Here is a 25,583-nt window from a genome sequence, read left to right on the forward strand (position 1 = left end):
TGTTGCTTTTGTTTTTTCAGTCAGAAGTCTGTAATACCGAATTTTCCCAAAGCAACACACTGTACAAGTTTAGCATAGTGCCTAAGAGTTTAAACGTGAATAATGGGAGATTTTATTATTATTATCATGTTTGTAATTCTCATAGCAAGTACAGTTTATACACATTCGAAATAGAGCTTTAAAGGGCTTCAGAAGATCTAAAAGCTATATAAATCTTCTTTGCCAGGTTTTGGTCCTATCTACAATATCTTATTTCCAAACTAGTCAAAGCTCTTCAACTTGAGCTCTTAACATCCCTTTGTTTTGGGTTTCGTGATCTTTCCCCTCCTGAGTAGCGTAGCTTGGCACGGGGCCAGTTTCTGAGCATTTGATCCTCACTACGTAACTTGAGATTGAAACTTCTGGGCATCTTTCCCCAAAGAGCAAGGCCAAATCTTCTGTACAAGTTCACATGACTTTATTTCTGGACAACTTTCACAAGGAATGGGATGCCAGCAAGTAAATCAAATCCCATTAGGGCCCAGATACTCGGCTGAGCTGCCGCTTCCTATTCTATCAGCAGGGCGCTGTATAGTGGCCTCGAAGATGTCAGGTCCTAATCCTTAAAAGCTGTAAATGTTACCTTATTTGGCAAAGAGTTTTTGCAGATGTAATTAAGTAAGAATTTTTAGATGGGGAGATTATCCTGGATTATCCAGGTGGACCCTAAATGCCATCACATGTATCCTTATAAGAGAGGGGCAGAGGGAAATTTATACACAGAAGAGAAGGGGGCAATGTGGCCACAAAAGCAGAGACTGGAGTGGTGCAGCCACAAGTCAAGGAATTCAGTCAATCGCCAGAAGCTGGAAGAGCTAAGGACAGATTCTCCACTAGCGCCTCTGGAGAGAGTATCATTGGCCCACACATTGATTTCACCTCAGTGAAAACTGATTTTGTTCTTCCAGCCTCCAGAACTGAGAGAGTAGTTTTCTGTTAATTTAAGCCACTAAGTCTGGGGTAATTTGTCATAGCAGCTATAGGAAACTTGTACACAGTGTTCATGCATTCCCACAATGAAACTTTATGTACTATGGTTTTCTTAAAAATGATGATACATGTTATTTAAAGATGATTATTATGCAACGTATCTTAAATCTTTATTGTATAAATAGATCATACTCACTTTTCCAGCAGCACATTCGGTCCCATCAAGTGGGGGTCCTTTTTTAGTCTTACAAAAGTAGGGATTATCAGGATGGCTACACCAAAGCTGTTTACATGGGTCAAAGGTTCGGAACTAGAAGAGAAAAAAACCAAACTGTCAGCGACATAGAGATGGAATGACTTGTACCAATAACACCTTCTACACAGTTTCTTCATGTCATGTTTTTTGCATATTTTAATTTCAAGTTAATAGTCAAACTTGTGGCATGTTAAGAAAACAAACAAACAAACACTGTCTAAGAATTCCAAGTAAAGAATACTTTCATTCCACTTTTCTAAAATAACACTGATAAACAATGATTTGCCTGGGATTCTTCTGTTGACTTTTCTATTCTTTATGCCAGTTCTGTCTTATGGTTTTCAAATAGACAATATTGGGATTTTTAAAAGAATGAGTAATTATTATGAACATTTTAAATATGAAAACATTATAGTGGTTTTGCAGCTCTCAAGCCATCAGAATGGCTTCTTTTTAACCCTGAATGGATGAACCAGTCAGAAATAAATAATAAAAATGCCCATCATAATCAGCCAACTAAAAGCAGAAAATATTTGTCAAACTTTCTGTGTAGGATAATGTATTCCAGGTATAACAAAATATACAATACATTCATATAGTTTATAAAGTACTTTCCATATATTTGATCTTCATAACAATCTGTGGCTGAGAAATACGGGTTATAAGGTAAGACTATAGTTATGGATACAATAAGACAGTAACAGAGATAGACCAGAATCTTAGTCTTCTCACTCTTAAGGATGTCTTTCATTTTCCTAAAACACTACATTATAATATCCAAATGTTAAGCACACATATTTGTGTTACTGTTTCCTCATCCGCTCTCTAACAGTAAATATCTTATCATTCTTTAGATAAATTTAAAAATATATATGTACATATATCAAACAGCAGTTTACCCACATCTTCATTGCCTACACCACTAATTATCCAGATACAGACTCATGGTCATAGCTTTTTTTTTTTTAATTAGTACTCATTTTGGATCTGGGTTTTTTGTTCTAATTCCTACTACCTAATGCAGAAACTGTAATTTTCTACACTAGTGAGCCAAAGCTTTAGAATTCTCAGGTCAGAACATTATCGCAGGTCATTAGGAGCTGACCGTGTATACCTTACAAACAAACCAAATATCTGTATATATCTGCATATGGAGGAATTCAAACAGCAGATCAACTTCTTTTGATGAAATACTTTTTTTTCTTGCTTTAACAAATAAAGCTTTCTCCAACATATAAAAAGCCCTATTTACCAGACGTGTGACTTAAGCAAGTTGCTTAATCTCTGTAAGTCTTGGCTTGTTCATCTGTAAAATAAAAGTATACCAACTCCCTTCTAGCCTGTCACAAGGATTAAATAAGATAGCATATTTAAAGCACTTAGCTTTACCATGTACTGACATAGCAAACACAAAATTGTTGGTTCATATTCTTGCACCAGTGAGTCTGTAAATGTCACCAAACAGGAGCTAAGCAAGTAGGTTTCAATATGCCAAATCTAAATTGACTGTAACATACCGCAGTGCACATTTTATAACCAACACCAAAGTCAAAACGACATTGCTCATCCATAGAATAATTGATTCCAGGAAGTTCTGGGAGTTTGGGCCAGTCATGTTCAAAAGGGTCATCAAGGAGACAGTCATAGGAACTGTAGGAAGGAAAATACTGCATGTAGTTAAATGTTCATTTTTTTATCACGTTCCAATGAAAAAGTATTCTTAGGTTACATACTCGGGAATTTCATCAGATCATAAAGCAAGGTTACAAAAGCATACCTTTTAAGGTTTTTAGTTTCAGCCCCATTTAGAAAAAGACCATTCATCTTTATTCATCCCAGGAAAATAAGCCAACCATACTTAGAAACACAGTAGAACCATGACAACCTTGTTCGTGTCCCTAGCTGAACCCGCCCATGGTGTGGCAGGGCAGATCCTGACGACCCCTATGTTACAGAGTATAGGTGGTACTCGCATGACCATCCCCTCCTCAAATCAACTTTGACCATTAGTCAAAGATTCCATAAAGAATTTACTAAAAGGAAACCACAGTAAAAAAATTCACTTAAATTCTAGGCTCATGGCTTAAAATACTGCAATTACATTGTGGAACTGTGCCAAAAGCTGAGTCAGAAGAAAATGTTTGTCATGAACAAAAGTTTTCGTTCCCTGGGAGTTTGGTTCTGATCAAGGTCCTAAGAGTCAGTTTCACGTCTGTATTTCTACTATAACATTCTCATGACACGCAGAAGGAGACATACTGAATGTATCTTTTCAGTTCTTGGCCGCTGCAGCGGGACCAGTGGTAACGATGAAACGCTGCTTGCACCAAAGGAGCCATGACACTTCCCATGGCAGTCTCATCACCGCACCTGTTGCCTTGTCCATCATGCTCCATTCCCAGCCTAGAACACAAAGCGAGACCTTACTGGTAAGAATCATCATAGGGGCCATGGCTTTGGCATAATTTCTGTTTTGAAAATAAGTACAGGAAAATAGGTGTTTTTTAAGTTAATGTGGCTTTTGTGGAGAAGTCAGACACTGTGAAACTGAGAGCAATCTGACACAAATGCCTTTTTTAGTCTATAGCTAGGAAAAGCCCAGGAGTGTCTCTGCAAGCCAGAGTCACTCATTTAGTTTCAGTGCATGACCTCTTCACTGTTTTCAGCCCCTCAAACTTGGCAAGGGATGAGAGTTGCATGCTGGCATGCACTCTACCCAAAGTATGAACAATACTGAGAGAAGCAGACAGAAAAGACCTTGTTTTTTTCTTTTTTTTTTTTTTTTTGCTTTATAGCTGTCAGCAGTGACTTACACATGGCCAGTTTCATGGGCTACTACAAAAGCAGATGAAAAACCATCCTCATGATTCAGGGTACAACTTCTCACTGGATGACACATGCCTGTGACTGGAGCATATCCTGTAGAGAATAACAATTACTTTCATTTTCATTTTATGAGAAAACCCATTAAGAATTACTACTGGACCTTTGCCTAGGGGGAAAAAAAAGCTTTTCAGGAAACAGAGGCAGTATTATTTCTCTGCTAGCATTGCACCACATTCTCTTGGGAAAGCCACAGGTAATGGGCTCTAAAAAGATTCACTGGGTCTGCATTTTCTCCTCTCTTAAGGGAAGGAACTGCCTGGGGTTACCATTCTGTTCTGCCCACCAACCAAGCTCTGTCTTTCTGCTGTAGTGAATGGTCCTTCATATCACGGTACTGATGAAGGGAGCCAGAAATTCCACCAACGTTGAAAAGAAAACGGTCAGTCTAATTTTTTCCGAAGTCTACATCAGAATGTATTAGATAAATGTAAGCTGACTTTGGAAGAAAGCTCTCTGGCAGCAGACATTTCCCATGGCATCTCCCTTCCCATTCCAATTAGTTAGTGGAAATCACACCACATTTTACAGCATCCCCTCTGTACCCCAGATGCACACTCATTATTGTAAAGGAGAGTGTAATTTATCATAGTATTTAGGTGGCATTTAGCATTGCAAATTCCACAGAAGTCACTGGAAGCAACAGAAAGAGAGTGTATGCTTGGCTGATGCATGGAGGAAAGTGATGGTGGAGATCTGAACATTTGAACAGACTCCCTGATTTAGGATTACTTTTGAAAAGTCATGCCCTTAAGTCTTTCTTCTACATATTAATGGAAATACCTTGCATTCCAGCAGGTCCAAAGTCTTGCCTGGTTAAGAAAATTGCATGATCATGGTGTTCAGAATGATTGGGATCAGATTTTTGTTGTTGGCAAGCCCAGCGACACACGTTCTCCAAGCTCCTGGATGGGTTTCCCCTTTCTATGAGGCTGATGGACTAGGAGGAAACAATATGTTAAAGACATACACAGCATTTTCCCAAAGGCTTCCTTTAATAACTTTCTCTGAAATTAACATTTGAGATTACAGTAATTAAATAATGTACAATAATATTATCGGGGGCTTACTTGGAAATAAATACTTATTTGGAAATAAATATTTCCAAATACTCTCATTTGGAAATTCTACATGCCCATGAGGGATACCTTTATGATCGATACTACCTGTGTGAAAGGTGGCTGACACCATTAATGGAAATACGTGACGCTGAGATCGTTTTGCTTTTGTGAAGCAACTCAATATTAATCAACTGGGTAAAAATTCTAGTAAGAATTCCTGATTTAGCTTAGATTTTTAGTTTCATAAATATTAAGAACAAAAATAGAGGATACATGGAAAGATTTGGGCGTGAAACTTTTTTTCCCAGAGATGTTAAAGTGAAAGATCTTCAGTTTCAATTTTTTTTTTGGGGGGGGGGTCCAAAATTAATCAACATATGGGTAGAATATAAGTTCTTCGATGAGCTGGCAAAGCTGGTGGAATCTTCGATTTGAGGAACAGTCAAATTATATAAACCTCACACTGAAAAAAAACCCTACCCTTTTTTTTAACCTTGCAGCAATGAAGAGGGGTGTACTCATATCCTGCAATTCCAAGAGATGGATTGACGTTCCTTGGAATGCTTCTGCTATCATATTATTGTCAGGAGTTAAAAGTTCAGAGGTAAAGGCCCCATCCTTCAAGAACCCAGGAATCATACTTCCCCGAGAAGTTCTGATGGAATGAGAAATTGAACTTGGAACCCAAAATTAGTCCCTACTTGGCCGACCGGCTGAGAGCTTTGTTACATTTCAGCAAATGTTTTTATCAGTGTTTACATTCTTAAGAAAAATGTTTGGTTTATTATAGTTGAACACATACTTCTCCTAACAAATGATTTAATAACCAACTGAAGGCTGTTAACATCTCCATCTGGATCTGACTTGCATTGTGTTGGAGACACAAAGTAGGTCAGGTTTGTGGGATAAACTAAAGATCAATGACACCCTCTCACCAGAAATGATAAGTTTTCATACATAATAAAATGCAAACACATGGATTTTTTTTCCTGTTTGCTAAATGCATAATTTCATTAGTATTCCATAATCAGGAGGATTAATTATGGGAAGGGGGACATGTAATTTTAAACATCAAGAAAGCTGCCAAGTTAGTCACTTCCCCTATGTTTTCTCCTCGAAGGGAGAGACCACTTCCTCCATTCCATTATTTCCAAGGACAGGGACACATCTAGTGTCATTTTAAAGCCAGCTAAAGTTACATTACATAAAAACGCCTATTGTATGTATTTTGACCCAACATTTTGCTTTCAAAAAGATTAATGTCCTTTTAAATAAAAAAAATATTCACCGTGTGCTTTACTTTTCTTAATCGAAAAGACTCATATTTCACATATTGTTTTCAAGAAATCATGAGAGGGTAAGGATCTTTGTTATTTTGCTTCACAGATATATTTGAAGCACCTAGAAAGCATCTGACACATAGTAGGCACTCAGTATAGATGTTTTGGAATAATAAATGAACCATAACTTTGATGACGATGATAGATTAAGGAAATTCTTTTTTTTTATAATGGTATCCATTCATTTTCATTCATACAGTTATGCCAAAATCAGGATAATTATCTCCAACTCCATAAAATAGAGGTAAACACAGCAAATAGTACCAGCACAAAAATCATTCATTATCTACTCAAATTTAGAGATCTCCATTCATTGGGGCAGTTTTCTCCTCTCAGTTCAGAGGGTCTACGTGAGACATGTCTACGTTGAACGTTAGTTATGGCTTCAGCAATCTAATCTGTTTGCTAATCCAGTCCTTGCTGTTCACAGTTGACATATAGTAAGACATTTTACCTTTGCATAGCCCAGCATTATCATGCGCACCAGAACCACATTTATATGCACTCCCAGGGACTCATCGTGGTAAATTTCATTCACCTAGAAGCAAAGTAGATAATTACCTGAAGAAAGGCAACACAAAGGATTTCATGAGATGCACATTTAGGGTATGTAATGGTTGTGTAATCCCAAATATAGAAGTCAAGTCCCTTTTTTTTTTTTAGTTTAGTTTAAACTGATGTCTGAAATGAAATCATTTACTTTTAACTGTGGAATAATTCTTGGCTATGTGAATTATTTATTTTGTAAACCCCACAGTACCATGAACATAGAGAATATGCTTTAAAAGGGCTTCATTAAACTACTGTAGTGTTAAAAGTCCATGTGTGCTATGATCCACACATAACATTCATCACAAGACGGTGACTCTGGTGAAGCATCTGCCAGCTGTGAGTGGCTGCAACCATGTGGAGGAAAAGAGCAAGCATGTCCTCCAGGTGCCCCTGTTGCCATCAGGGGTGCTACATCTGGTTGGGGAAGCCCGTGTGCAGGAGCTGTGGTGGTCCATCTGTGGGCCAGTAACTGGGTGGCCCTCCCAATGCCTCCACCCCAGGAGTGGGGCAGCTGAGGCAACGATTATTTAGAAGTCCTACAGTAAAGAAATCCTTCCATATCTGCATTACTAAGATGACTGTACAAGTACATATAATACCAGTCCTGGGTATAGCTCAGAAAGGCAAAGTTGAGTCACTGCTTTTTATTTAATTTTAAATGTTGAATTAAAATTTCTACAGGTAATTTGGTATACTTTAAAATCACAGATATTAGAACTTAAGCAACCTCAGAGGCCATAGTCCAACACAGATTTACATAGATGAGGAAGATGAAGACCGTAGAGATTAGCTAACATGCAAAAACACTCAGTAAATTATTGGCAGTCTAAAGTAGACATATCTTCTGGTTATACTAGTGCAAAATTGGTGTGAATAAAGACTGCTTAGTAAGTTGGCAAATGCTAGCAGAAATGGGAAAGGTGGAGCTAGCTGGCTACATTTCAAAGTTCTTAGCTGTTTTCAGGAACAGGGACATTTGTGACAATAACTAAAAGAGAGTTGGTCAACTTAAGATCCAGGAGGTTTGGACAGAAGGCACAGCAAATTTAAAGCCTACAGAGGAAAGACAGACCTTAAAAAGAAATACAACTCAAGGACAACAGAATGCTCTAAGAAAAGAAATTCATGAATTTCTTGCCACACTGACCAAGAAACAGGCCAAGAAATCTCAAATGAAATGTTTCAGGAATCTAATGGGACTACACAGAACACCTTAAAATATCAAGGTCTTAAATGTAGATTAAACATATACGTACTGAATTTTTAGATGGAACTAAAAAGGGAAGCACAGCTAAGATGGAGGTAAAAGATCTAGGGAAGCTAGTATGTACTAAAGATGACAAAGTGTAGTTTAACAAGAAAAGACTTAGGCTCCTTTTAAAGTGGAAAAATACATTTATTTATACATTTATACATTTACAAACTCACACACACCCATATAATGGTGAGACCCAATTTAATACCTATTCAAGATAAGCTAAGGGGTGAAAAAAAATCTGCAATTCTCTCTTGCATTGCACAGGTGTGCAGGCTGGTAGCTCATGCCCAAGCTGTCCCGCTATAGGCCACTGTACACCTGAAGTATTGAGTTCATTTTGCCTGTTCTGTCTTACAAACGAGATGTATACAAACAGGAATGTATCCAGACTCCTCTCTAAGCAAAGAGCAAGGAGCCTAGAAAATGTGTCACATAAAAAATGGTGGGAGGATACAGTGGCTAAAGCCTGACACAAGCCACTAGTAGTCTCAGCTGATGTCTTGGTTCAAGACCTTCACTGCCTGTGTGGTCTTCACCTTTCTGAACCTCAATCAAATGCACATAATAAGAATACTACCTCATGGAGTTGGGGTAAGAATTAAAAGATTTAATTCATGCACACAATGGCTCAAAAATTTTATGAGAAGGACAGAAGGACGTTAGAGCACATTAGAGTGTGGGAAGTAGAAAATAAAACTTAATAGCCACCATGTGGAAAAGGGGTTCAATTTATTCTGCATATCTACAGCAAATAAAACTAAAAACCATAGGTTCACACTATTACAGGGGAAGATTTCAGGTCATTATAAGGAAAATTGAATGCTGGCCAAAAAGCTATGATTTCTTATGATCCTTTTGGCCACGGACAGATTCTCTTATCTTACTCCATGCCTCATACTGCCTAATTGAAGATTTAATCCCCCTCTTCTTTTGGATTAATTATCTGATAAGAAATTTCTAGCATCATAGTCCCAATACAAGTAAAAGTCCAAAGCTGGGTCTGTCACTAATACAATCATCCAGAGAGACTCATGGACATTCCAAGAGACTTCTCATAAGGCAGCTGTTCTGAATTAGCAACATGGCTTCACACACAAATTTTTAACATGCACGTAATGTAACTGAAACGTAAGTGCATTTAATATTAAAAAAAGTTCAAATCAATGTTAGTAAGGGCAGAAAATAGGGGAACAATAAAATTTTAAACTAAAGAAAAATAGATAAAAAGAAGTGAATTAATTTCTTGAGGAGAGGTGACGGAGGGAAGGAAGGCCCTTACAGTGACAGCAACACTTTTAAATGTTGTGGGAGACAACTATTAGAATCATAAAATGAGAGCTGGCAATCATAATAAGTAGCTTGTGATATCTGAGCTAGTATAATGTACATATAATCACCCCAAATTGGTACATTCATTTTTATTTGGTAAATTTTAAAATCAGTACAGTGCCAAGAAAGTATCATGCACAAAATTCATGCTCTCAATGGCAATATTACGTTAGAAAATGATGAAATAAAAAGACACTTTTTAAAAAGTCAAATTTACCATTCACCAAAAGAAAAGTATTGTTTAACAAAAATCCCTACTACGCCAGGCTACTTAGATAACAGAGCACTCCAGGAGAAACCAAAATCAGTTATGGAATGTTCTGAGCTGGCACCTATTTGCGAAACTGTCTCAGAGTACAACTAAATTACTGGGGGTGGAAATAATCAACCAGAAGGCAATAATATTTATATGTAGGAGAAAATATTCGTCTGCTGTGGTAAATCAACAAATAGGTGTCTGTATTGTGCAAGGCACGGGATATCATTTATTATTTTGCTTTTCAAGGTTTAAAAAAGTTGCTTCCTGTACATTATTCACTTTTAAAATGTACATAATAAAATTGGCTGCTTGTCATCTTGCTGGACCTTATTGATAACAGGATGCAATGTTTTTATGCTCTGAGACACGCAGGATATGATGAGAGTTGGAGAAATAATCAGCACCTCAGGATTAAATATATTCAAAGACCTGGATTCTGGTCCCAACTATTCCACCGATAAACTGAGTGACCTTGGGTTGGTCACTTAACCTCTCTGAGCCTCTGTTTTCTCACCGGCAAATTATAATCGTACTTGCTCTGCCTGCTTCACACTGCTGCTATTCAAATCAAACAAAATGCCACACAACTGTCCTCAGAAAAATACAAAACACATTAGAACACTTCTACCTATCTATATAAAAAGTTTTAAAGGTTTGTCAATGTATTTTCCAATCTATCTGAAAAAACAAACAAAAAATTAGGCAAACAAAAAAACACAACTGCCCCAATCTTGGTTTTCATTGAAAAGGATTCAAAAACTCTTATACTGTAAATTTACTTACTCTCAATAGAATTAAAGATATAGTTTAAATTATCAAAAAAATTTATGGGAAAAATTGTTCAACAATTTTTTTCAAAAATACTCTCCAAATGCCGTACAAAAGTTCTTTCCAGCAGATGGCAGTATGCACATTTTAGAGAAGGGTGAAGGAGCAGCTGCTTTACACACCTGAATGTACTTACCTACCAGTTGGTATGTCTGCCTTTTTGGATATTTACACATAAATAAAATAACTTCTTTAAAATTAAATAGGAATTTAAAAATATTCTACCCAAGGGAAACACTGAGTCACTGGACTCTTAAAAGCAAAGAAAAATATTGAAGACATCTTTATTTAGATTGTTTTTCAGTGTCATCTGATCAAGGCATTACATAAGAGGCATAAAGCAGCTTATGATCTGGCTCTAAATTAATCATGAATTTTAACAATCAATAAATGATATACAGAAAGAACTAAAAGCATATCATACTGAATTAATCTTTTGAATCTGTCAAGATGAATGAAAATAATATTTGTTAAGAAAGCATTTTTACAACACTTAGTAACAAGGAAAGCAACTTTTTCCTAAGTTACAGCAGAATCAAGAACAAAGAAAACAGCATTACATAGATCTTTCCAGGTTCCAGACACTGTTCTAAATACTTTACCTATATTAATTCAAGTAATCCTTGCGACAACATTAAAGATATTATTATCTCCATTTTACATCTAATGAAATTGGGGCTCAGAGAAGTTAAGTACCTTGCCCAAGGTCACACAGGTAGCACACAGAGCAAAGGATTAACACCTAGGCAGTCTGGCTCCACAGTCAGTAGTTTTTACCAACTTGCTACACTTCCACACACCTGCAGACCACAGCACTGTCACTATGCAAAACAGATCTAATTTTAGAATAATCAAGAGTGATTCATTACCCCTGAGTTTAAGAAACTGATGTGGAAGCATACTGATAAAGATAACTTAAAAACCTCACTTCCTTTTCATAATTTTCCTTCGTGTAAATTTTAAGAAAATGAGGAATTAGACTCTACTTACTCCAAATAAGGATTTCTTGATGGTCAATAATAATCTAAAAACACACTGGGAAAAAATAAAGAGGAGCTAGAGCAGATCACTGGAAAAACCGAATAAGAAAAGATAGGGCTGAAATTTATAACCAGTGTTTTGGGTTGTAAGCAAAGCGTTAATCATAAACATTCTAAGAATTCATATATTAGACACTATATAATGCAAATCAAAGTTTATCTATGCAAAACTGAATATCCTTTCACCATGTCGGCCAATCTGTGGAGCATGGGTAAATTTTCTATGAGGTGTTCAGGGTTGAGCCCAGAGTATTTATTAAATTACCTGAAAAAAGGAGTAAACAGAACATTAATTTAATTTTCAGATGACCTTAAATTGCAAGGGGTTGCCAAAGTGAGGGGGGGAGAAAAGGTAATGATTTTAGGAATACTTGATTTGATTGATCAAGTATTCCTTTCCTTGAAAGGAAAATTCCTTCCAGGTTTGTTGCCTGACAGGACAATTTTTCCTAGGACATTTCCCTGGCAGGACAATCTGACCTGCTTTGTCTGACTAGTTGATAAACAGCTTTGTCTGGCTTCAGCAAAGCAACATTAATTTTTCTTTCAGATGGGTGGGTGAGGTCTTGAGAGGCAGTATAGATCAGTGGTTAAGGGCATGGGCTTCACAGCCAAACTGCTTGGGTCTGCTCTTAGCTATGTGACCTTGGGCATATTATTTGTCTCTGTGCCTCAGTTTTCTCATCTGCAAAATGGGATAATTATACTACTGTCCTTATAGGATTGCTGAGAGGAATAAATGAGCTCATATATGTACAGTGGTTAATGGTGCCTGGGCCTTTCAAATATAAAAATGAAAATTGTTAGCCATCATTAGTAATATTATTCACACAGAAGCAAATAAATGGTATGCATGTATAATTTTTTTAAAGAGATTTTGGTTAACTAAAGGCAAAGAAGTAATGACAAGATAGCCTGGGTGATTTTGGCTGGACATAAAAGAATCCTGTAATGGACTTGGAAACTATATAACTCTATCCACAACCATCCCTTGTAGAACTAAAATTTCCAAACACATACCTGCTTGGATCTGCAGTCCTATCCTCTACGTTCTTTTTACTCAGAGGAGATAGTTGTCTCCTAACCTGTCAACTCCTCTTCCCTCACCTCCAATTTCAGACTAATAATAAAAACTTTTAAAAAATTGAAATATACTTGATTTACAATGTTTTGTTAGTTTCAGGTGTACAGCAAAGTGACTCAGTTATACTCTTTCTTCAGATTCTTTTCCCTTATGGGTTATTACACGATATTGAATATAGTTCTCTGTGCTATATAGTAGCTCCTTGTTGGTTATCTATTTTATATATAATAGTGTGTTAATTTCAAACTCCTAATTTATCCTTCCCCTAATAACTACTCTTTATGAATAGCCTTATCTAATATTTACTGAACTGAATTGTGCCTAATGCTCCTAGAGGTGGGGAACTGAATAGTAAATGAGTCTGAATCTCTGTTCTTATCATGAATATATTCTAATAGGTAAAATAAACTCTAAGCACGGAAAAAATAAATAAACACACAAAGACATGCAGATAAGGTCATTTCTGATGGGAATGGGTGCTATGAAAAAAATAAGTTTGAGTGATGAGATAGAGGATGAGAGGGAGAGGAAGAAGCTACCTGAGACTGGGGGTTGGGGGTGGGTCACAGCCAGGAGACACATGTGGACAAGAAGGAAATGGGCATGTGTGTCTCTGGGGAACAAGCGATCCAGGCAAAGGGAAGAGCTGGTACAAAAGCTCAACCTCTATTATCATGAAAGCTCAGACCCTACAAAGGAGACATCTTCATCATTTTAAAAAGAGACTGAGACCCAGAGAAGTTATACAGTTTTTCCCCCAAATGATTAGCACAGCCAAAATTCCAATAAGTCTGTGTGATGCCAGTGCCTATTCCTGTTCACAACCACCTTGCCTGTCTTTTTCGTTCTGTCAGAGAGGATGTGCTAACTCTCTTTTTTTTTAGGCTCTTTCTCACTTCCTTAAAGACATATGCTCCAAAAAATCGACTCCATTTCCCATATTCAATCGCTCCCCTTCTTGGGGTTCCTTTTCCTCTTTTACTAACATTCTCAATTTTCCTTCATCATGAAAAAATAAGTCACCTACAATATTTTGTAGCATTTAGTACTGTTTACAACTATGTTCATCAACGATACTATTCAATTTCTTTAGCAATATTAGCTCCTTTTTTGCTGCCTACCCCACACACGTCACCGTCTCAATGTTTTGTTTTCAATCCTCTTCTCGCATACTTTCACAGCACTATTTCATCCACTGCTGTTTCTTCAACCAGTATCTATAGCCTGATGAATTCCACATATCTCATACTGATTCACCTCCCTCATGCTTCACAGCCATCTGTTCAACTCTAGTAACAGATCTATCTATTTGGAAGTATACCTATATATCACAAAGTATACTCACTCTCTCCAGAAAACCTGTTCTTCTCTCAATATTCTATCACACTTAAAGATGAAACCATCTTGATTCCTTCTTCTTCTTCAAGTAGTCAATCTGTCACCAAGTCCTGTGGGCATCCCTCACGCTTGTCTCTTCCTTCCACCTCCACATCCGGCAGCTCAGTATGTGCCCTACTCAGTTGGACTGCTACGACAACCTCTTAAAACTTTTGCAAATGTTTTCATTTGGGTAATTTGGGCCCATTTAGGTAGTTCTCCAGATTATCAGGGTCAGATGGTTGTTTTCCCGAAGCGTGAGTCTCTCCTTTTATGTTAATTTTGCTTTTACTTCCCTTAAACATCAAAGGAGCTTTGGGAGGAGCAAGAGGCAATTCAGCTATAAGATCTTACAAACTCTTCCAGCCTTTGGAACAGTGGAAACATACCAAAAGCTCAGGTAGAACTGACTTCTTTCTTCAAGAATGAGAAAGACGATTCTCTTAGTAAGCTAAAAAGTTTTTCTGTGTTTTAGGACCCTCGGAAAAATAAAGGTTGGAATAAACCAGGGGAAAAAAGTTTTTATTGATTTTTCAGTTAAAATCAAAGGGACTGGAGAGCCTCAAGATGGCGGAAGAGTAAGGTGAAGAGATCACCTTCGTCCCCGCAAATACATAAGAAATACATCTACATGTGGAACAACTCCTACAGAACACCTACTGAACACTGGCAGAAGACAGACCTCCCAAAAGGCAAGAAACTCCCCACGTACCTGGGTAGGGCAAAAGAAAAAAACAAAGCAGAGACAAAAGGACAGGGACAGGACCTGCACCAGCGGGAGGGAGCTGTGAAAGAGGAAAGGTTTCCACACACTAGGAAGCCCCTTCGCGGGCGGAGACTGCAGGTGGCGGAGGGGGGAAGCTTCAGAGCTGCGAAAGAGAGCGCAGCAAGAGGGGTGCAGAGGGCAAAGCAGAGAGATTCCCACACAGAGGATCCGTGCCAACTGTCACTCACCAGCCCGAGAGGCTTATCAGCTCACCTGCCGGGGTGGGCGGGGCTGGGAGCTGAGGCTCGAGCTTCGGTCGGAGCACTGGGAGAGGAGTGGGGTTGGCAGCGTGGACAACAGCCTGCAGGGGGTTAGTGCGCCACGGCTAGCCGGGAGGGAGTCCGGGAAAAGTCTGGAGCTGCTGAAGAGGCAACAGACTTTTTCTTGCGTCATTGTATCCCGGTGTGCGAGGAGAGGGGATTAAGAGCGCCACTTAAAGGAGCTCCAGAGAAGGGCGCGAGCCGCAGCTATCAGCTTGGACCCCACAGACGGGCATGGGACGCTAAGGCTGCTGCTGCCGCCACCAGGAAGCCTGTGTGCGAGCACAGGTCACTATCCATACCTTCTCTCCCGGGAGCCTGTGCAGCCCGCCACTGCCAGGGTCCCGTGATCCAGGGACAACTTCACCGGGAGAACGCACGGCGCGCCTCAGGCTGGTACAATGTCACGCCGGCCTCTGCCTCCGCAGGCTCGCCCCGCATCCGAACCCCTCCCTCCCCCCCGGCCTGAGTGAGCCAGAGCCCCCGAATCAACGGCTCCTTTAACCCCATCCTGTCTGAGCGAAGTACAGACACCCTCAGGCGACCTACACGCAGAGGCGGGTCCAAATCCAAAACTGAACCCCAGGAGCTGTGCGAACAAAGAAGAGAAAGGGAAATCTCTCCCAACAGCCTCAGGAGCAGCGGATTAAATCTCCACAATCAACATGATGTACCCTGCATCTGTGGAATACCTGAATAGACAACGAATCATCCCAAATAGAGGAGGTGGACTTTGGGAGCAATGATATATATATATATATATATATATATATATTTTTTTTTTTTTCCTCGTTCTCTTTTTGTGAGTGTGTATGTGTATGATTCTGTGTGTGATTTTGCCTGTATAGCTTACCTTTTACCATTTGTCCTAGGGTTCTGTCTGTCCATTTTTTTTTTACTAAAAAAATTTTTTTCTTAGTAATTATTTTATATTTTAATAACTTCCTTCCTTCCTTCCTTCCTTCTTCCTTCCTTCTTCCTTCCTTCCTTTCTTCCTTTCTTTCTTTCCTCCCTTTTGTTCTGAGCCATGTGGAGGATAGGTTCTTGCTGCTACAGCGAGGCATCAGGGCTGTACCACTGAGGTGGGAGAGCCAAGTTCAGGACACTGGTCCACAAGAGACCACCCAGCTCCACATAATATCAAACAGCGAAAATCTCCCAGAGATCTCCATCTCAACGCCAAGACCCGGCTCCATTCAAGGACCAGCAAGCTACAGTGCTGGACATCCTATGCCAAACAACTAGCAAGACAGGAACACAACACCACCCATTACCAGAGGTTGCCTAAAATCATAATAAGGCCACAGACACCCCAAAACACACCACCAGACATGGACCTGCCCACCAGAAAGACAAGATCCAGCCTCATCCACCAGAACACAGGTACTAGTCCCCTCCACCAAGAAGCCTACACAACCTACTGAACCAATAGCCACTGGGGCCAGACACCAAAAACAAGAGGAACTACGAACCTGCAGCCTGCAAAAAGGAGACCCCAAACACAGAAGTTAAGCAAAATGAGAAGATAGAGAAACACACAGCAGATGAAGGAGCAAGGTAAAAACCCACCAGATGTAACAAATGAAGAGGAAATAGGCAGTCTACCTGAAAAAGAATTCAGAATAATGATAGTAAAGATAATCCAAAGTCTTGGAAATAGAATGGAAAAAATACAAGAAACGTTTAACAAGGACCTAGAAGAAATAAAGAGTAAACAAACAGTGATGAACAACATAATAAATGAAGTTAAAAATTCTCTAGAAGGGATCAATAGCAGAATAACTGAGGCAGAATAACAGATAAATGATCTGGAAGATAAAATAGTGGAAATAACTACTGCAGAGCAAAATAAAGAAAAAAGGATGAAAAGAATTGACGACAGTCTTAGAGACCTCTGGGACAACATTAAACACACCAACATTCGAATTATAGGGGTCCCAGAAGAAAAAGAGGAAAAGAAAGGGACTGAGAAAATATTTGAAGAGATTATAGTTGAAAATTTCCCAAATATGGGAAAAGAAATAGTTAATCAAGTCCAGGAAGCACAGAGTCTCCCATACAGGATAAATCCAAGGAGAAACACGCCAAGACACATTAATCAAACTATCAAAAATTATATACAAAGAACAAATATTAAAAGCAGCAAGGGAAAAACAACAAGTAACACATAAGGGAATCCCCATAAGGTTAACAGCTGATCTTTTAGCAGAAACTCTGCAAGCCAGAAGGGAGTGGCAGGACATATTTAAAGTGATGAAAGGGAAAAACGTGCAACCAAGATTACCCTACCCAGCAAGGATCTCATTCAGATTTGACGGAGAAATTAAAAGCTTTACAAATAGCAAAAGCTACGAGAATTCAGCACCACCAAACCAGCTTTACAAAAAATGCTAAAGGAACTTCTCTAGGCAGGAAACACAAGAGAAGGAAAAGACCTACAATAGGGCTTCCCTGGTGGCGCAGTGGTTGAGAGTCCGCCTGCCAATGCAGGGGACATGGGTTTGTGCCCCGGTCCGGGAATATCCCACATGCCGCAGAGCGGCTGGGCCCATGAGCCATGGCCGCTGAGCCTGCGCGTCCGGAGCCTGTGCTCTGAGGCAGGAGAGGCCACAGCAGTGAGAGGCCCACATACCTCAAAAAAAAAAAAAAAGACCTACAATAATAAACCCAAAACAATTAAGAAAATGGTAATAGGAACATACATATTGATAATTACCTTAAATGTAAATGGATTAAATGCTCCGAACAAAGACATAGGTTGGCTGAATGGATACAAAAACAACATCCGTATATATGCTGTCTACAAGAGACCCACTTCAGACCTAGGGACACATACAGACTGAAAGTGAGGGGATGGAGAAAGATATTCGATGCAAATGGAAATCAAAAGAAAGCTGCAGTAGCAATTCTCATATCAGACAACATAGACTTTAAAACAGAGAGTATTACAAGAGACAAAGAAGGATACTACATAATGATCAAGGGATCGATCCAGAAGAAGATATAACAACTGTAAATATTTATGCACCCAACATAGGAGCACCTCAATACATAAGGCAAATACTAACAGGCATAAAAGGGGAAATTGACAGTAACACAGTAATAATAAAGGCCACATATGACAAACCCACAGCCAATATAATCCTCAATGCTGAAAAACTGAAACCATTTCCACTAAGATCAGGAACAAGACAAGTTTGCCCACTCTCACCACTCTTATTCAACATAGTTTTGGAATTGTTAGCCACAGCAATCAGAGAAAAAAAAAGAAATAAAAGCAATCCAAATTGGAAAAGAAGAAGTGAACCTATCACTGTTTGCAGATGACATGATACTATACATAGAGAATCCTAAAGATGCTACCAGAAACCTACTAGAGCTAATCAGTGAATTTGGTAAAGTAGCAGGATACAAAATTAATGCACAGAAATCTCTAGCATTCCTATACACTAATGATGAAAAATATGAATGTGAAATTAAGAAAACACTCCCATTTACCATTGCAACAAAAAGAATAAAATATCTAGGAATACACCTACCTAAGGAGACAAAAGACCTGTATGCAGAAAATTATAAGACACTGGTGAAAGAAATTAAAGATGATACAAATAGATGGAGAGATATACCATGTTCTTGGATTGGAAGAATCAACATTGTGAAAATGACTCTACTACCCAAAGCAATTTACAGATTCAATGCAATCTCTATCAAACTACCACTGGCATTTTTCACAGAGCTAGAACAAAAAATTTCACAATTTGTATGGAAACACAAAAGACCCCGAATAACCAAAGCAATCTTGAGAAAGAAAAACGGAGCTGGAGGAATCACGCTCCCTGACTTCACACTATACTAGAAAGCTACAGTAATCAAAACAGTATGACACCGGCACAGAAACAGAAATATAGATCAATGGAACAGAACAGGAAGCCCAGAGATAAACCCACACACATATGGTCACCTTATTTTTGATAAAGGAGGCAAGAATATACAGTGGAGAAAAGACAGCCTCTTTAATAAGTGGTGCTGGGAAAACTGGACAGCTACATGTAAAAGAATGAAATTAGGACACTCCCTAACACCATACACAAAAATAAACTCAAAATGGATTAAAGTCCTAAATGTAAGGCCAGACACTATAAAACTCTTAGAGGAAAACTTAGGCAGAACACTCTATGACATAAATCACAGCAAGATCCTTTTTGACCCACCTCCTAGAGAAATGGAAAAAAAAAAAAACATGGGACCTAATGAAACTTAAAAACTTTTGCACAGCAAAGGAAACCATAAACAAGACAAAAAGACAACCCTCAGAATGGGAGAAAATATTTGCAAATGAAGCAACTGACAAAGGATTAATCTCCAAAATTTACAAGCAGTACATGCAGCTCAACATTAAAAAAACAAACAACCCAATCCAAAAGTGAGCAGAAGACCTAAATAGACATTTCTCCAAAGAGATATATAGATTGCCAACAGACACATGAAAGAATGCTCAAAATCATTAATCATTAGAGAAATGCAAATCAAAACTACAATATGAGATATCATCTCACACTGGTCAGAATGGCCATCATCAAAAAATCTTCAAGCAATAAATGCTGGAGAGGGTGTGGAGAAAAGGGAACCCTCTTGCACTGTTGGTGGGAATGTAAATTGATACAGCCACTATGGAGAACAGTATGGAGGTTCCTTAAAAAACTAAAAATAGAACTACCATACGACCCAGCAATCCCACTACTGGGCATATACCCTGAGAAAACCATAATTCAAAAAGAGTCATGTACCAAAATGTTCATTGCAGCTCTACTTACAATATCCAGGACATGGAAGCAACCTAAGTGTCCATCAACAGATGAATGGATAAAGAAGATGTGGCATATATATACAATGGAATATTACTCAGCCATAAAAACGAATGAAACTGACTTATTTGTAATGAGGTGGATGGACCTAGAGACTGTCATACAGAGTGAAGTAAGTCAGAAAGAGAAAAACAAATATCATATGCTAACACGTATATATGGAATCTAAAAAAAAATGCTTCTGAAGAACCTAGGGGCAAGATGGGAATAAAGATGCAGACTTACTAGAGAATGGACTTGAGGATATGCGGAGGGGGAAGGGTAAGCTGTGACAAAGCGAGAGAGAGGCATGGACATATATACACTACCAAACGTAAAATAGATAGCTAGTGGGAAGCAGCCGCATAGCACAGGGAGATCAGCTAGGTGGTTTGTGACCACCTAGAGGGGTGGGATAGGGAGGGTGGGAGGGAGGGAGACGCAAGCGGGAAGAGATATGGGGACATATGTATATGTATAACTGATTCACTTTGTTATAAAGCAGAAAGTAACACACCATTGTAAAGCAATTATACTCCAATAAAGATGGTAAAAGATTTTTTGGATAAAATAAATAAATCTAAAAGAAAAAAAATCAAAGGGCCCTCTGAAGCAGCAACACTGTGTGGATATCATATTAATTTAACCTGTGTTGAAGGGACTGTGTTCCAGAATGACAGGTCCAGCATATTCCAGGGAAGGCGTACATGTTTATCTAAGGGGCAGCTGAACTGATGTGTGATTACTCCAAAGTGTCTCTGTGACCTGGTGTGTTCAGTCCACATTGGAGACATTAAGGCAATTTGTTGAGGCAGGGAGGGGTGGTATAAACCATATGCAGTTTGCAGCCAGATGAACTATGGTTTGTCCCCTAATTCTGGCACTTAGATACTATGTGTCTATATTTATAGCACAGTGTCTAACAGAGTCTCTTCCTCCAAATCATTCAAATTCATCCAGAATTCTCTTTTTCAAACACAGACTAATCTTCTTTAAAACCCTTTTCATAAACTCTCGTCATTAGCAAGGTGAAATTCAAACTCCTTGGGATGGCACCTACATTTTTCTAAAGGTAGCCGCAGATGCTCTACTCAGCCTCATCTGCCATCTCCCCTAAATACTCTTCAATTTCACCTAAAGACACACCTCCAGTGGCTCCAAAGGCATTATGAGCTACCACTTTTAGAATCCTTTTAAAATCTGTTCCCCATCTTCCAAAACCCATCTTCTCTTTTTCTAGCTGGGAAATGCCAATTCAGTCTTTAAAGTCCAACTCAGGTGGCACATCCTCTATGAAGATTTCATTTGCCAATGGCATTATTTGCCAAACCACATCTCCTTCTTTTCAATTAATGTTTACACAGTACTTCGTGGCTGAATCTTTTTTTTTTTTTTTTTTTTTCTGGTACGCGGGCCTGTCACTGTTGTGGCCTCTCCCGTTGCAGAGCACAGGCTCCGGACGCGCAGACTCAGCGGCCATGGCTCACGGGCCCAGCCGCTCTGCGGCATGTGGGATCTTCCCGGACGGGGGCACGAACCCGTGTCCCCTGCATTGGCAGGCAGACTCTCAACCACTGCGCCACCAGGGAAGCCCGTGGCTGAATCTTCTGAAGAAACTATCACTTTTAATTATTATTTCTTGATTTATTTCACTGCTAGAATTAGCTTCTTGTGAAAAGGAGCTAAATTTTATTAATTTTTGCCTCCCTAGAAGCTAACAGGATTTGGCCTATGGGAGGGTATGTATGCTAGGTGAATAAATGTCTACAGGACTGATGTGAATTCAATTGTAAAAAATGGATTAAAGATAATAACCCAAAACAGAAAACTGCTGCATGATTTGCTCAAGTTGCCTGAACATGTATACTTCCCAGATAAATCTGCCTTGCACTCACATTCAGCATTTTCAGAAACACTAGTTAAGAAATTAAAAGCAGTGTAGAGACTGAATCATCACTAAGTAACGAATAACCACATTTATTTGCTAACCGTTGAATAAGTCCATTAATGCTCTGTTAGGACTAGAGTACTTTCACGGAGTATAAATTTTCTTGTAAGAGTATTAAGTAGGGAAGCTTGCCATGTCCAGAAAACACATCTGTGAATTACTAGTTCATTGTCCATCACAGATGGCCAATTTCAGTATACGAAAAAATTGAATTCTCTTTTAATTATCAGTGGGTACTTGTAATTACAAGATTTTTTTTCATACTGGGAGCCATCCTTTTAAATGAATTGTTTTCTTTTGGTTAATCCTGAGATTAAGGCATTGACTCAATTCTCTGCAGGGCACAACAGACCCAGATCACTTCACAGATCTTAGCAAATGACAAGGATACCTGCCACAGCGAAGTGTTGGTGACAGGGAATACCTGGCACATTGAAAGAAAACAACCCACACCCTTAAGTGCAGAATCTGCTTTATCACCCTGTTAGGGAGAATCTTAAACTAGATTGCTAGCTGATTCAATTCAACCAGACAAGTAACTGAATTCTCAACTTCAATGACTTGAATGGTATTCTAACAAGACACAGGAATGAGTAAAGGAAAGACATCAGAGTTTTATTTGGCAATGGATATACAAAGTGCCTCGATTTTGCAACAAGAGGTAGTGAATCTTAAGGAGGAAGAGTACTGGACTCTGAAGGCAGAAAGATCTGTACTGGCTCAAGTCTTGGTTGTGCCACCTATTAGCTGTCTGACTCTGGAAAGGTCACCTAAACTCTCTAAATCTCAATCTCTTAATTTACGAACTAGGACTGAAAATGAACATATTTCATAGTTGAAGAATTTTCTATAATTCTTGTGGAGTATTTAGCACAGCACCAGGCACAGAGCAAAGGCTAAAATTTAGTTGGTAGTCGTATAAGCCTCCATCCTTAACAACATTAAATCATTCTTTTGAATCTAGACCTGAAACTAGATAATTGCAAACATCTTCAAAGATTTCATCATTAACTTTGATTCCACACAATCTATTTTTTTTTTCATAGACTACCCCATCTACATGAATGGCACCATCATCCAGCAGTATTCAAACCAGAACAGTGTAAATCATGGCGGATTCCTCCCTTTCCTTCAGCCCCCTATTTGATCCACTGACAAATTCTATTGATTCTACTATCAATACCCCCTTATTATTGCAATCACCACTGTCCAGTAAACCATCTTCTCTTGCCTAGACATCTACAGTTGATTTCTAATTGATCTGGCTTCATTGTCCCTAGATCGCTGCCATCTATTCTTTACAACACAGAAAGACACTTTCAATGGCTTTCCATGAATTTGCTTAAAATTGAATTCAATCTCCTCCCATGACCTGACCTGAAAGGTGCTTGCCCTGTTCTTCAAGCTGCACCTGACTCCTTGTACACTGGACTCAAGCCACACTGGCTTTCTTTTTGTAACTAAAACACTTGTCCTTGTTAAATGACTGGCTCTTTCTTTCATTTTAAATCTCAATTTAACCATCATTTCTTGGGAGAAGAGTTTCTTGATCATCTTGTCTATGTATAATCCCTATCACCCATTAGTCCTGTTATTCCCTTTCCAAGCAAACTGTTCGTTCCCTGCATAGCTCTTATCACAATCTTTGATGTGTTTATTTGATTTCCCCACCAATTTGTAATCTGAATTTCTGTCTTTTGTGTTCCCAACTAAATGCTTGGTATATAGCATTAAAATATTTGTTAAAATACTAAGCCAGTTAAAATTTTATTGGATGTGGCAATGTGGCAGACAGTGTTTTAGACATTGTAAATATGAAGCTTAATAATGTGTAGTAACTGCACCCAAGGAGCAAACAACCTATCAGAGAGCTGCTGCCAGGGAATTCACACATTTTATAATAAGGAGGGGATGATTTGTTTAAGGTTCACGGGAGTTGATATTTGATCCTGATCTTGATAAATGAAACGTTACCAGAAAAGAAAAATGGGGATGCAGGGGGAGGAAAGAACAATGGGAAGAAGTTATTTTGGAGAGACCAAAGAACAAAGGCATGAAGGTGGATTTTAATTGCCAGGATACCTATTACCCATTGCCTTGGTTCTGAACACAAAAGAAATTGTGAAAAGATGAGGTTTTCTGAAGCCAACATAACTTATTTCTTCTGACGAACAATAACCACTGTAACCGAAACAGTATAGAATACTTATGCTGTTATTTCGTCATCTATAAAGTGACGGGATCATAATAATATGCTTTTTATGGTTCTTCCAAATGGGAAATCTCATGACTCTTGGTTTTTCTTTTATATTATAAGCTTCTTGACGGCAGGGATCATTGTACTGATGGTTCAATAAATGTTTAATGAATAGGTTCACTTTTACACAAATTATATTCATGTGATATTTTGCCCAGTAGTCCCAATATATGTGGATTTCAAATTCTGATGCCAATTTATTAACAACTGTGAAAACCAACACAGGATCTACTTTTTGGATTGCTTTTGGAAGCAAGTTAGGTGGGTTAAATTTTAGTCAATCTTGGAATCTTAATACTTCTCTAACCTTTCCTTTATCCTATCATAAATGGATATATTAAAAAGGAAAGCATTGCAAGAGACAAAGAAAGGATAACAATAAGATAGTGATGCCTTCAACCTTCATCACCAAAATGTGTAAAAGTGAATATGTGAAGAAAGAAAAGTGCCAATGATTCCCAGAGCCAAGACAAATCATGGTAAATGCTAGTTAGGTGTTGTAGTGACTGAGGGAAATTCTAGCTTCCAAAAGGATTAGAGTAGATGGAACATATGTCTTTTATGTCCTTTTAATTGTCTTTCACTCAATAATTTGGTAAAACACTAACCAGTTCCAGCAACAACAGCAAAATGGCATGATCCTCTAGCACCAGCTTGTATTTCCTTCAAATCAAACTAACATTTAGAAGAGCAGTCTTCATTTCATCACCTTTACCGAACTCTGTGCTTCATGGTCTTAACCTGCCAAGAATTTCTTTATATTCTCCCAATGTCTTAAACACAGTAAATATCCACCTACTATTGGCTCAATAACTAGTTTTTAAACAGAACTAAACGAAGAAGAGAAACCTCTCTGCGAAGTTCTGTAATTGCTATCTATCTTCATTTTCTTATTTTGCATTAATTTCCTTCATGCAACCTATATGTAGCCAAATTCAAGTATATACTATGCATCTTTTTGGAGCTTTGAATATTCAACTATCTTCTCTGTCTGGAATTCCCTGTCATTCATCTTCAAAGACCTAATTTCTAACTAACATTCAAGGCCTAGTTCAAGCACACTTGTTCCTCATATCCTTCCTCATTCCTCTACTTCAAAGACATCTCTAATATTCTTCCTCCATAGCACAGAATCTATAGTTTCTTTCAATCAATTAGCACTTTCTAGATTGCTTTATACATACTAATTTACAAACCTAATTTCCCCTAGTAAAGTACATCCCCAAGGGGGAAAAGCATCTCTATCATATTAGGTCTCTGGTTTGAATAACT

General features: G+C 38.5%; 1 protein-coding gene across 17 annotated transcripts in view; it reads right to left on the minus strand.

The window, feature by feature from the left end:
* The window catches only part of ADAMTS3 (ADAM metallopeptidase with thrombospondin type 1 motif 3), a 611,755-nt gene that overhangs the window by 32,296 nt on the left and 553,876 nt on the right, over nucleotides 1–25,583 (minus strand). For all 17 annotated transcript variants that reach the window (XM_079921102.1, XM_079921112.1, XM_079921101.1 and 14 more), the window contains 6 exons: nucleotides 6,964–7,047; nucleotides 4,892–5,048; nucleotides 4,039–4,144; nucleotides 3,485–3,628; nucleotides 2,743–2,875; nucleotides 1,166–1,279 (listed from right to left, as the gene is read on the minus strand). In XM_079921102.1, the coding sequence (XP_079777228.1) occupies nucleotides 1,166–1,279; nucleotides 2,743–2,875; nucleotides 3,485–3,628; nucleotides 4,039–4,144; nucleotides 4,892–5,048; nucleotides 6,964–7,047 (738 nt within the window). The remainder of the gene's footprint in view (nucleotides 1–1,165; nucleotides 1,280–2,742; nucleotides 2,876–3,484; nucleotides 3,629–4,038; nucleotides 4,145–4,891; nucleotides 5,049–6,963; nucleotides 7,048–25,583) is intronic.

The sequence above is a fragment of the Stenella coeruleoalba genome, assembly GCF_951394435.1.
Source record: "Stenella coeruleoalba genome assembly, chromosome: 4".
Taxonomy (NCBI): domain Eukaryota; kingdom Metazoa; phylum Chordata; class Mammalia; order Artiodactyla; family Delphinidae; genus Stenella; species Stenella coeruleoalba.